The following is a 14,250-nucleotide window of genomic DNA, read 5'->3' on the forward strand; positions in this document are numbered from 1 at the left end:
GCGAAGAGCACTTTTTGCCAGTCCTGTCTGGTCCAGCGATGGTGGGTTTGTGCCCATAGACGATGTTGTTGCCGGTGATGTCTGGTGAGGACCTGCCTTTACAACAGGCCTACAAGCCCTCAGTCCAGCCTCTCTCAGCCTATTGTGGACAGTCTGAGCACTGAGCGACAGTCTGAGCAATTGTTATGCCATGCGGTGTAATAGATCTTGATGAATGGATATCAAAACTGTCAGGTAAATTGTCATTTAATGATGAGATGGATACATTAGTGTAAAATTGAGTGTAAAAGGTAACTTTGTATTTAATACACCCCTTTGAAAGTAAAAATACAATTTTTACTGCGGTTTCTGATAGTTTTTCATCATTGTTGCGATCATAAAGGTTATAAAATACAAATATTTTAGGGTATTTTGGGGCAACACGGGAAGCCATGACCCAAAATGTCAATACAGGTGAATGCATTTTCACCATTGACCTATAGGGGGTGATGAAATGGACCTATATCAGGTTTTGTTCAGCGTGAAAAACTATACAAGTGTGCCAATTTCCACGCCATACTAAATCGAACAATATGGTATTTTTTGGGAGCTTATCTACTGTACTATAACCTCATTGTCCTCTCATAGATTGTTAGTTCCTTTTTCATCCCTTTGATATGTTAAGTAAAAATTGTGCACCCATATTGAATTTTTATAACCTGTTATATTCAATGCAGTGCCCTTTACAACAGGCCTACAAGCCCTCAGTCCAGCCTCTATCAGCCTATTGCGGACAGTCTGAGCACTGATGGAGGGATTGCGCGTTCCTGGTGTAATTCAGGCAGTTGTTGTTGCCATCCTGTACCTGTCCCACAGGTGTGATGTTGTGGCGCAGTGGTCTAGGGCACTGCATTGCAGTGCTAGCTGCGCCACCAGAGTCTCTGGGTTCGTGCCCAGGCTGGGCTGGGTTCCGCCCAGGCTCTGTCGCAGCCGGCCGCAACCGGGAGGTCCGTGGGGCGACGCACAATTGGCATAGCATCGTCCGGGTTAGGGAGGGTTTGGCCGGTAGGGATATCCTTGTCTCAGTATGTAAAAAAATTTTTTATAAAATGTATGCACTCTACTGTAAGTCGCTCTGGATAAGAGCGTCTGCTAAATGACGTAAATGTAAATGATGTTCGGATGTACCGATCCTGTGCAGGTGTTGTTATACGTGCTCTGCCACTGCGAGGACGATCAGCTGTCTGTCCTGTCTCCCTGTAGCGCTGTCTTAGGCGTCTCACAGTACGGACATTGCAATTTATTGCCCTGGTCACATCTGCAGTCCTCATGCCTCCTTGCGGCATGCCTAAGGCACGTTCACACAGATGAGCAGGGACCCTGGGCATCTTATTTTGGTGTTTTCAGAGTCAGTAGAAAGGCCTCTTTAGTGTCTTAAATTTTCATAACTGTGACCTTAATTGCCCACTGTCTGTAAGCTGTTAGTGTCTTAATGACCGTTCCACAGGTGCATGTTCATTAATTGTTTATGGTTCATTGAACAAGCATGGGAAACAGTGTTTAACCCCTTTGCAATGAAGATCTGTGAAGGTATTTGGATTTTAACGAATTATCTTTGAAAGACAGGGTCCTGAAAAAGGGACGTTTCTTTTTTTGCTGAGTTTATATAGAATATACCCCAAAATAGCCTACATGTTTGCCATTGATTTAATACACAATATTTGAGGCAATACAAACGGTTCCTTTCTATCAATAAATGCCAATCCCTAAACCGCCTCACCCACTTGAACAAGTGTTGATGACTATTTATAGTAGGTGGCGGCTTAAACACCGCAGAAGAAGCTGAAATGCTATCAACAGGGAAAAAAAATTCTCACCATCCTCCATTGAGTTTTCAAACTTGTCTTTGATACTTGATAGCAGCCAGTAGCTCTGAGGTAGTGAGGAAAGTAGAGGATGGAGGGCTAAGGGTGAAGGAGCCTAAGAGGATCCCTTTGAGTAGTAGGCCAGTACAGAGTAAGGTTGGCTTCTTGGTGTTTATTGCTATGGTCATTAATTGTACCGCACAGATGGAAAGGAAATCCCAGAAGATTGAAAAGATTGAATTGGTAGTAGCAGCAGCAGACACGTTTTTGGGTCAAGAGATTTTATTGCAGAAGAACTACAGGGGGTTTGAGAAAAGCGATTCCAGCTTCCCAGGCTGACGGCCTGGTGTCGAATCTGTTAGGGCCAAAGTAGTGGGATGGGGTTGTGGGTTTGTTTGGGATAAAGGTATATATCTAGGTGCAATTTATATTTTCCCCATTTCTCTTTTCCCTTTATTGTGAACAAAATGTGCAATGCACTTTCTGAACTGTGAAAGGCAGCAATATACAACTAAGTGTCTAGTCTGCCGGAAAACCACACGAAGAAAAAGTAGCCAGTAGCTTTTAGATAGAAAACGCCACAGGCTTTTGGAGGTAAAGAACAGTTTAATTGTCTGTATTTATCACCCCCCGACGTTCTGAAAAACAGAACAACAATACACTAGCTGCACACATTCAATATGCAGTGCCTTCAGAAAGTATTCGTACCCCTTGACTTATTCCACATTTTGTTATGTTACAGCTTGAATTCAAAATGGATTAAATATTTATTTTTTTCTCTCACCCATCTACACACAATACCCCATAATGACAAAACATGGTTTCAGAAATGTTTGCAAATTTATTGAAAATGAAATACAGAAATATCTAATTTACATAAGTATTCACACCCTTGAGTCAATACTTTGTAGAAGCACTTTTGGCTTCTGGAGTCTTTTGGAGTCTTTCTATGTATGTCTCTAAGAGCTTTCCACACCTGGATTGTACAATATTTGCCCATTATTATTTTCAAAATTTAGCCACTCAGGAACATTCACTGTCTTCTTGGTAAGCAACTCTGTGTAGATTTGGCCTTGTGTTTAGATTAGTGTCCTACTGAAAGGTGATTTCATCCCCCAGTGTCTGGTGGAAAGCAGACTGAACCAGGTTTTCTGTGCTTAGCTCCACTCCGTTTCTATTTTATCCTGAAAAACTTCCCAGTCCTTAAAGTTCGCATTATACACCGACCCATCCACCCAGACCAACCACACTACTTTAGTTTATTCCTTAAGTAGCTATATGTCTTATGTAACCATACCAAACGTAACAAATCCTACTAATTTGAGTGTTCCGGATTTACCTTTACTATGTTACGTCTAGTCTGTGAGACCAGGCTGTGCAAATAGGATGCATGTTCTGAAATATTTGTATTCTGTAAAAGGCTTCCTTCTTGGCCTCCCGGGTGGTGCAGTGGTCCAGGGCACTGCATCGCAGCGCTAGCTGTGCCACCAGAGATTCTGGGTTCGCTCCCAGGCTCTGTCGCAGCCGGTCGCGACCGGGAGGTCCGTGGGGCGACGCACAATTGGCCTAGCGTCGTCTGGGTTAGGGAGGGTTTGGCCGGTAGGGATATCCTTGTCTCATCGTGCACCAGCGACTCCTGTGGCGGGCCGGGCGCAGTGCATGCTAACCAAGGTCGCACGGTGTTTCCTCCAACACATTGGTGCGGCTGGCTTCCGGGTTGGATGCGCGCTGTGTTAAGAAGCAGTGTGGCTTGGTTGGGTTGTGTTTTGGAGGCTGCATGGCTTTTGACCTTCGTCTCTCCCGAGCCTGTACGGGAGTTGTAGCGATGAGACAAGATAGTAACTACTAACAATTGGATGCCACGAAATTGGGGTAAAAAAAAAAAAGGCTTCCTTCTTTTCACTCCGTCAATTAGGTTAGTGTTGTGGAGTAACTACAATGTTGTTTATCCATCCTCAGTTTTCTGCTATCACAGCCATTAAACTCTAACTGTTTTAAAGTCACCATTGGCCTCATAGTGAAATCCTTGAGCAGTTTCCTTCCTCTCTGGCAACTCAAATCAAATCTTATTGGTCACATACACATGTTTAGCAGATGTTATTAAGGGTGTAGCGAAATGCTTGTGTTTCTAGCTCCGACAGTGGCGCTGTTGCACCTTCTTCACCGCACTGTCTGTGTGGGTGGACCATTTCAGTTTGACAGTGATGTGTATGCCAAGAAGCTTTCCACCTTCCCCAGTCCTGAGTTAGGAAGGACACCTGTATCTTTGTAGTGACTGTGTGTATTGACACACAATCCAAAGTGTAATGAAAAACTTCACCATGCTCAAAGGAAGGCTGTAACGCAACAAAATGTGGAAAAAGTCAAGAGGTTTGAATATTTCCTGAAGGGACTGTAAATAGATGGAGCACCAATTCGCTAGCCTGGATTCTGGATCATGCATGAGAGAGTGGATCGTTCATTGGAGTCAATAGACTTCATTTGAAATGTTCAAATATGTAACCAAAGCGTTTGAACATTTTTTGTTCTCATCTGTTCATGCACCAGATTGGAATGCAAAGTTTGTTTGCTCAAGTAATTAACGTTACGGCTTTCTTCATTTGTGTGTAGTTTTACTTGTGTAATGCATTAACATAAAAAACGACAATAACGCAAGCTAGATAGCTAGCCTAGCTAGTTAACGTTACTTGGTTAGCATGCTAACGTTAGATGGCTTGCTAATGTTAGCTACTTAGCTAGCTTGAAACATGAACTTGGCAGTTGCTAGCTAGCTAAATTATGGGGAAAATTCTATTAAGTTGGCTAGTTTGCTATCCGATTGTGTCCTTAATAGCCGAGTTACGTAGCTAGCCATCTTGCTAGCTAACAACATTGACTAACATTATATGCACATTCAAAGGAGAAAAAAGCCCCTTGATTGATGTTGCAACTCTGGGTATTCATTTCAATGTGACGTTATTGTTTCAAACAGGGCCATGAGAGAGACACTACAACAGGCCAACGGTGCCAAGTTTGGGCCGCAGACATGAAGGTAAGAACATAACTGTTACCAACTTAAATGTTTTTATAGACTGTCACAATAATTGTATATTTAAAAAAAATATAGGGGGTGGGGGAGGGAAATATGTTAACATAGTAAGTCATTTCTAATACTTCTCTTGCATTTTGTAGCTTAGGTGTCTGGCTGTAATACCAATCGTCGGAAGTGTGGCAGATGCTACCTTGCCACGGATGAGGGTCCAGATTCAGGTCACCCGTTACCTGAAAGGGGCCTCCGATTGTGAAGGCAGGATGTGGCGGCACACAGGAGAGAGGAATCTGCTGTAGTGAGAGTCAAGTTTCGGACCACCTGTTTCAAAGCCAGCCTCTACCACAATATAACCACAATACTGTTCCAACAGTTGATCCCTGGGCTGACTTCTGCAACATACCACACACTTACCATTTATTTTAATATTCTGTACACACTGAAATTACTTTGTAGTGTACATTATCATAGTATAGTACCCTCAAACACAAATGTCCCACTACACCTGATTTCCCACTAATGCTGATTTATAGGCCTAGCCCACTTCTAGGACAAAGAACAAAACTGTTACTGTCATTCACCAGTGTAAAAAAACATTTCTGGGGTTAATTGAAATTGACCCAAAAAAATTATACAAATATACTTAATCAAAATGAATTAAAGTAGTTTCAGTGATTTGTTAATTTAATATTACCCCAACATTTTAGAATAAATCCAATTTAATATGTTGCTCAAAATGTAAGTATCTTTATTAAGATAACCAAAGAGAGACTGAATGTAGTGATTTAATTTACTCAATTGTAATCATATTTCTAAAAAACGTAATTTATGTTCTTGCAACAACTTGCCAAGTGACTCCATTTTTCCAGGATTGTGGGTAATTCAAAAATGTTTTACTTAATGATTATTTACATTTTAGTCATTTAGCAGATGTAACGGATGTGAAATGGCTAGCTAGTTAGCGGGTACGCGCTAGTAGCGTTTCAATCAGTTACGTCACTTGCTCTGAGACTTAAGTAGGGTTTCCCCTTGCTCTGCAAGGGCCGCGGCCTTTGTGGAGCGATGGGTAACGATGCTTCGTGGGCGACCGTTGTTGATGTGTGCAGAGGGTCCCTGGTTCGCGCCCGGGTCGGGGCGAGGGGACGCCATAAAGTTATACTGTTACATTGATGCTGTTGACCCGGATCACTGGTTGCTGCGGAAAAGGAGGAGGTTGAAAGGGGGGTGAGTGTAACGGATGTGAAATGGCTAGCTAGTTAGCGGGTACGCGCTAGTAGCGTTTCAATCAGTTACGTCACTTGCTCTGAGACTTAAGTAGGGTTTCCCCTTGCTCTGCAAGGGCCGCGGCTTTTGTGGAGCGATGGGTAACGACGCTTCGTGGGTGTCAGTTGTTGATGTGTGCAGAGGGTCCCTGGTTCGCGCCCGAGGTCGGGGCGAGGGGACGGTTTAAAGTTATACTGTTACACAGACACTGCTATCCAGAGCAGCTTACAGTTAGTGCATTTATCTCAGGCATAGTAAGTACATTTTCCTCAATAAAGTAGTTATCAGCAGTCAAGTGTGAGTGTGAATTCGATAAAAGGCTAGGGGTGGGGGTGGGGGGGGTGCTGTGGTATTATTGAAGATACTCTCTGAAGAGGTAGGGTCTCAGACGTTTTTCGGAAGATGGGCAGGGACTCTGCTGTCCTAGCGTCAGGGGGAAGCTTGTTCCACCATTGGGGTGCCAGGACAGAGAAGAGCTTTGACTGGACTGAGTGGGAGCTGACCTCCCGTAGAGGTGGGAGGGCCAAGATACCAGAGGTGTCTGAGTGCTCGGGTTGGGGTGTAGGGTTTGAGCATAGCCTGGAGGTAGGGAGGGACAGTTCCCCTTGCTGCTCTGTAGGCAAGCACCATGGTCTTGTAGTGGATGCGAGCTTCGACTGGAAGAGTGGAGTGTGCGGAGGAGTGGGGCGACATGGGAGAACTTGGGATGGTTGAACACCAATCGGGCTGCTGCGTTCTGCATCAGTTGCAGGGTTTTAATGGCACAAGTGGGGAGCCCAGCCAACAGCAAGTCGAGAGAGATGTCAGGTTTAGGACCTGCCCCCGCTTCCTGTGTGAGGTCAGGTCGCACTCTATGGATGTTGTAGAGCGTGAACCTGCAGGAGCGAGTCACTGCTTTGTTTGCAGAGAACGACAGAGTGTTGTCCAGGATCAAGCCAAGGTTCTTTGCACTCTGGGATGGGGACACAGTGGAGTTGTCAACCATGATGGAAAAGTCTTGGAGCGGGCAGGCCTTCCCTGGGAGGAAGAGCTGCTCCGTCTTGTTGAGGTTGAGCTTGAGGTAGTGGGCCGACATCCAAGCTGAGATGTCCACCAGGCACGCAGAGATGCGTGTCAGCACCTGGGTGTCAGAAGGGGGTAAAGAGAAAAGTGATTGAGTGTCGTCCACATAGCAAAGATAGGTGAGACCATGTGAGGATATGACGGAGCCGAGTGACTTGGTGTACAGAGAGAAGAAGAGAGGGCCTAGAACCGAGCCCTGGGGGACACCAGTAGTGAGAGCAGGAGAGGAGGGTCCAATGGTTCACCGTGTCAAAGGCAGCAGATAGATCTAAGAGGATGAGAACAGAGCAGAGATAGTCAGCTTTGGCAGTTTGGAGAGCCTCCATAACGCAGAGGAGAACAATCTCAGGTGAGAGACCCATTTTGAAGACTGACTGGTTAGGGTCAATAAAATAGTTTTGAGAGAGATAAGAGAGTTGGTCATAGACAGCATGCTCAAGTGTTTTGGAAAGAAAAGAAAGAAGAGATACCAGTCTATAGTTTTTGACGTCAGAGTGGTTGAGTGTTGGTTTCTTGAGGAGGGGAGTGACTCTGGCCATCTTGAAGTCAGTGGTCAGGGATTTGTTGATGAGGGAAGTGAGGAATGGAAGAAGGTTTTCAGAGAAGGTCTGGAGAAGGGAGGAGATGGGGTCGAGCGGGTAGGTACTCGGGCAACCGGACATGACCCATCGCAGGATTTAATCTGGAATGCATGTTTGAAGAAAGAAAGTATATTTCTATATCAGTATTAAGCAGCGTGTTATGCCATGCGGTGTAATGGATCTTGATGAATGGATATCAAAACTGTCAGGTAAATTGTCATTTAATGATGAGATGGATACATTAGTGTAAAATTGAGTGTAAAAGGTAACTTTGTATTTAATACACCACTTTGAAAGTAAAAATACAATTTTTACTGCGGTTTCTGATAGTTTTTCATCATTGTTGCAATCATAAAGGTTATAAAATACAAATATTTTAAAGTATTTTGGGGTAACACGGGAAGCCATGACCCAAAACGTCAATACAGGTGAATGCATTTTCACCATTGACCTATTGGGGGTGATGAAATGGACCTATATCAGGTTTTGTTCAGCGTGAAAAACTATACAAGTGTGCCAATTTCCACGCTTCTATACTAAATCGAACAATATGGTCTTTTTTGGGAGCTTATCTACTGTACTATAACCTCATTGTCCTCTCATAGATTGTTAGTTCCTTTTGCATCCCTTTGATATGTTAAGTAAAAATTGTGCACCCATATTGAATTTTTAAAACCTGTTATATTCAATGCAGTGCCCTTTAATATAGACCACATGGAGAATTCAATAAATCAGATTTCTAATATGAATAAAGACTTACTAAACTGCCAAAATTCAGAATTTTGACATGTCCCTCTTTGCACCCTCTGTGACATCCAGGAAGATTTTAACCCACTTAACCCCAAAATGTCTCCAAGTTTATCATCAATGTAAGTCCTAGTTAGGCTGTTGCTTTGACAAAGTAATTTCTGAAGATTATTATTGATTCATTTATGTGATTAGTGATTCATTTGAAGATAAAAAAAATATAATAATAAACCTGTCCCTCATTTTAAGGTCAACCCTGTTAAGTGAATTAAAATCTCGTTTGAATATAATGAAACTATTCCTTTTAAAAATAAAATAAATGTTGAAAGAAAAACATTTAACATCTAACATTCAAATCATAGTGTAAAAGCAGGTGAGCTGGTTCTACTCTTTTTTTGGTAATTCTCTGGTGTTTTATGGTGAAAAACTAAGTGGATCAAGCATAACACGTCAACCCTGTTACCCATAGACAGACAGGCTAGAAATGTTTTAACAATTGTTTATTTTTTTTGTGGAGCTTGCATTCAATTGCCCTTCCTCTTGCATACAACAAGCTTCCATTCCCTCTGTTACAAGGGGATTTATGGCTGATGGAAGATTAAATCATCAACCCTGTTACTTTATTTGGAACTTAGTCATTTTTTAAATTATCCTCTTGAGATGGGAAAACATGCTTTTTTATTAAATTGAACATGTGCTCTTTATGACAGAATGTTAAAATGAGGTGAAATGTAAAGTATTTTTTCCACCAAGTTACATATCTCAAAAAGCACCAAATTCTTGGTGAAGTTGAGCAGAGCCTTTTAGTACTTGATACAGTAGGTGCCCAGCCTGTACGATTCGTCAAACTTCTTCAGGTCACAGGCTCTGGGCATGCCACAGGCTGCATTCTCCTCCTGGAGATTCACTGGGACAGCAGCGCCACCTAGGGGACAATGATGGAATAACTACACGGTTTCACCAGGTAAATTGACTGAGAATAAAGTATATTCTATGACATTACAAAATAAAAAATAAAAAACATTTTCACAATGACATACTAAAGAAAATCTTACCAGAGTGGACCAGGTTGCTTCTCCCTCTCATCCTCTCTTCTCCTTTTTTTGTCTTTACATTTTATGTATTATAAAGTGTCATCTCACCTCCTCCCTGTGCTTCTCACCCTTACAGATACCGTAACTGTCTTACGTCTGCATTACATTTGGAACACAGTTATACACGTCAATCCAGAGCATCCCAAACATGCTCAATGGTTGACATGTCTGGTGAGTATGCAGGCAAAGGTAGAACTGGGACATTTTCAGCTACCAGGAATTGTGTACAGATCCTTGCGACAAGGGCTGTGCATTATGCGGATAATCATGAAATGCTTTGAAAGGCTGGTCATGGCTCACATCAACACCATCATCCCAGACACCCTGGACGCACTCATATTCACATATCGCCCCAACAGATCCACAGATGATGCAATCTCTATTGCACTCCACACTGCCCTTTTCCACCTGGACCAAAGGACACCTACTTGAGAATCAGGGGTGCGTGCTTAGTCCCCTCCTGTACTGCTTGTTCACCCACGACTGTGGCAATGCACGACTCCAACACCATCAATAAGTTTGCCGACAAGACAACAGTGGTAGGTCTGATCACAGACGACGATGACGCAGCCTATGAGAGAGGTCAGTGACCTGGCAGTGTGGTGCCAGCAGTGGCACCACCGGTTTGTTGCATGTTTTCCATGTTATTTTGGCATTAGTACATGTCACATATCAGTTTGCAAACAATGTAAAAACACATTTATTAAGTGAATAAAGCCGTATACAAACATGGTCTCTTTCTTGCTTTCTTGAGTAAGGCAGCTCCAAAATGCAGGTGTTTCAGTCTAGCTCAGTGCTTTCTTTGGTGGTAACTAGGAAGCTGAAAATATTTGGCATGGGCCCTCAGATCCTAAAAAAGTTCTACAGCTGCACCATCTAGAGCATCTTGACTGGCTGTATCAACACTTGGTATGGCAACTGCTTGGCATCCAATGCAAGGCGCGACAGAGTGTAGTGCGTACGGCCCAGTACATCACTGGGGCCGAGCTCCCTGCTATCCAGGACCTCTATACCATGTGGTGTCTAAGAGGAAGGCTCCATCATTTACGGTGATACAGCCTCTGCAGAAGTCAGGGCATTCATACTTCTTGCACTTCACGTTGCAGTGCAGAGTTGTTGTGAAGGAAGTGAGTTTGTGTTTATACAGGACCTCCCGCCCCCACCTACCGTCAATCAATCATGTCAATGCGGAGCTATACGGAGCCCTCCGTTACAGAATTTGGGAGCTCAATTTGGCCTCTGTGTGCCTCCGGAGGCTCCGCAAATGTGTCACACTCTCCGTACGGGGTCTACGACCACATTTTCAGATCAAGCAGAAGTTGGCTCCTACACTGACATCCCAAAACACACATGCATACCGACGCCACACACACACACTTTCACACTCATCCCCTACGTTGCTGCTTCTGTCTATTATATATATATCCTGTTGCCTAGTCACTTATAGCTATTTCAATCAACAACAAAAGTGATACTTTAAAACTTCTCTAGGATAGGGGGCAGCATTTTCACATTTGGATGAAAAGCATACCCAAATTCAACTGCCAGCTACTCATCCCCAGAAGATAAGATATGCATATTATTAGATTTGGATATAAAACACTCTGAAGTTTCTAAAACTGTTTGAATCATGTCTGTGAGTATAACAGAACTTATTTAGCAGGCGAAACCCCGAGGACAAACCATTCAGAATTTGTTTTTTGAGGTCACTCTCTTTTCAATGGGTTTTCATTGGGAATACAGATTTCTAAGGTACCTTCTTGCAGTTCCTACCGCTTCCACTGGATGTCAACAGTCTTTAGAAATTGGTTGAGGTTAATCCTTTGTGTAATGAAGAAGTACGGCCATCTTGAACGAGGGTCACTTGAAGTGTACTGTTAGATAGAGGCGCGTGACCAGAAAGCTAGCTACAGTTTGTTTTAATCCTGTATTGAACACAGATCATCCCGTCTTCAATTTTATCGATTATTTACGTTAAAAAATACAAAGTTGTATTACAAAAGTAGTTTGAAATGTTTTGGCAAAGTTTACAGGTAACTTTTGAGATATTTTGTAGTCACGTTGCACAAGTTGGAACCGGTGTTTTTCTGGATCAAACGCGCCAAATAAATTGACATTTTGGATATATATCGACGGAATTAATCAAACAAAAGGACCATTTGTGATGTTTATGGGACATATTGGAGTGCAAACAACAGAAGCTCGTCAAAGGTAAGGCATGAATTATATTTTTATTTCTGCGTTTTGTGTCGCGCCTGCAGGGTTGAAATATGCTTCTCTCTCTTTGTTTACTATGGTGCTATCCTCAGATAATAGCATAGTTTGCTTTCGCCGAAAAGCCTATTTGAATTCTGACATGTTTGCTGGATTCACAACAAGTGTAGCTTTAATTTGGTATCTTTCATGTGTGATTTAATGAAAGTGTGATTTTTATAGTAATTTATTTGAATTTGGCGCTCTGGCTTTTAGCCAAGTGGGACAGTAGCGTCCCGCCTATCCCAGAGGTTTTAAGGAAAATGTTTTTATATATTTTCCAATGTTTTACTTTTATGTTTAGATCAAAATATATACAAGTATATGTAACCGATGTGAAATGGCTAGCTAGTTAGCGGTGGTGCGCGCTAATAGCCTTTCAAACGGTGACGTCACTCCGTTTGAGACCTTGAAGTAGTGGTTCCCCTTGTGATGGGTAACGATGCTTCGTGGGTGACTGTTGTTGATGTGTGCGGAGGGTCCCTGGTTCTCGCCCGGGTCGGGGCGTGGGGACGGTTTAAAGTTAAACTGTTACATTGATGCTGTTGACCCGGATCACTGGTTGCTGCGGAAAAGGAGGAGGTTGAAAGGGGGGTGAATGTAACCGATGTGAAATGGCTAGCTAGTTAGCGGTGGTGTGCGCTAATAGCCTTTCAAACGGTGACGTCACTCGCTTTGAGACCTTGAAGTAGTGGTTCCCCTTGCTCTGCAAGGGCGGCGGCCTTTGTGGAGCGATGGGTAACGATGCTTCGTGGGTGACTGTTGTTGATGTGCGCAGAGGGTCCCTGGTTCGCGCGTGGGGACGGACTAAAGTTAAACTGTTACATATACATGAAGGTGTCTGTAATATAATAAACTTGGCAAAAGCAAATGTAGACATTAATAAACGCATATCAAAACTTCCTACATATTTTTCTTAAACGGTGGGGGAGTGCCAAGATGGAGGCACGGGTCTTCAAAACAGTGCCCATCAGTCATCTAGTGTATAACTCATTGCGCCATCATGTGATTCCAATCCCGGAAAAACAACAGGAAAAGTTTGTGTCGCAACTTGCTCTGTCAAAACATTTAATTTTCCATTCTTTTTACAACAATTATTGTACGAATGCGTTGGACTATATGATATAACAATGAAGTCTGCATTGTTACACGTTTTAGTTCCCTTTTGTGTTTGTGTCGTTTTGGCGAACACTGGTCTATTCAACAGCGTTTTAGTCGACATAAGCTATGATCACTACGCCGAGAAGACAGTTGACTACCTACCCTGTTACCTGGCAATGCCATTCAACTCCTTGGTCAATTTGGGATACATTTTCATGGGCATTTACTGGCTACTTCAACGGACGAACGGTAAAAGAGACACTAGGGCAGATTACGTCAAAGACATGTTCGCACTCATGGCCATTGCCTACGCACCTGTGCAGTGGGTGCGCCTCGCGACTCTCCTTCGTGCGCCCGCTGTTTTGGACCAGTGGTTCACGCTTCCCATCTTCGCGTGGGTGCTGGTGTGGTGCGATTTTATCGAGCACGGTTGGCGGCCACGGTACGCGTTAACGGTCGAGTTGTGCTCCATTCTCAGCTATGGCCTTTCGCTGGTGCACGACCAAGGGTTCGAGGTGGCCCTCGGATGTCATGTGGCCTTCGCGGTCATCAAAGGTGTAGGGGTAAACCGTAACCATGGGGACTGCCATTCCCGGAGATACCTGGGTCTTGCGGTACTGTCCTGCAGTGGTTTCGTGTTGCTGAAACTGTTGGATCACACCCTGGCCCGATACCGACCGTTCCAACATCTCACTGGACACTTCTGGTCCAAAGTGTGTGACGTTCTGCAGTTCCACTACAGTTTCTGCTTTCTCACGCGCTTCACAAGCATAGCACCAAAACGGACTGAATAGGTCTGTCCATGGATGATCAATGGCAATAGGTCTGAGTCTGTCTGCAATTAATGTGTGTTAAGTCATTCAATTGTCTTCGTGGACTTAAGGGAGCAGAAATTGTGTAGAAGAAACGTAACCCACTTCAGGGACAAAATGACAAAACTGTGTCGGTCATCCACTGAAGTTATATTCTAGATAGTAGGCCAATCACACCTAATTCAGATTTGAAAAAAAATGTAGGTACAGGTAGGCTGGTTTGATAAAATGCAGAGGGGAAAATGCAGCAAGAACTGAGTCAGCCAATGATTTAAGACTGATGAAGATATATTTGTTTTTTTCTTTGTAATTTTAACCAATGCACAACATCTCGTTTGTTAACATCTAATCTCATAAGAAATCAACATCAGTGCAACATATATTTCCAACAAATGTGTAAATATGTCAAAACAATCATTGTCATAATATCTCAAATTGGAGGAATTAAAACTGTTTTATGAGAAA

At 43.2% G+C, this 14,250-nt stretch overlaps 1 protein-coding gene across 1 annotated transcript; it reads left to right on the plus strand.

The window, feature by feature from the left end:
• The first annotated feature begins 12,870 nt into the window (after positions 1 to 12,870).
• On the plus strand, positions 12,871 to 14,250 carry tmem187 (transmembrane protein 187). The gene has a single exon (XM_071407276.1). The coding sequence runs from the start codon at positions 13,003 to 13,005 to the stop codon at positions 13,765 to 13,767; it is 765 nt and encodes a 254-aa protein (XP_071263377.1). The 5' UTR covers positions 12,871 to 13,002; the 3' UTR covers positions 13,768 to 14,250.

The sequence above is a fragment of the Salvelinus alpinus genome, chromosome 6 (genome assembly GCF_045679555.1).
Source record: "Salvelinus alpinus chromosome 6, SLU_Salpinus.1, whole genome shotgun sequence".
In the NCBI taxonomy this organism is placed as follows: Eukaryota; Metazoa; Chordata; class Actinopteri; order Salmoniformes; family Salmonidae; genus Salvelinus; species Salvelinus alpinus.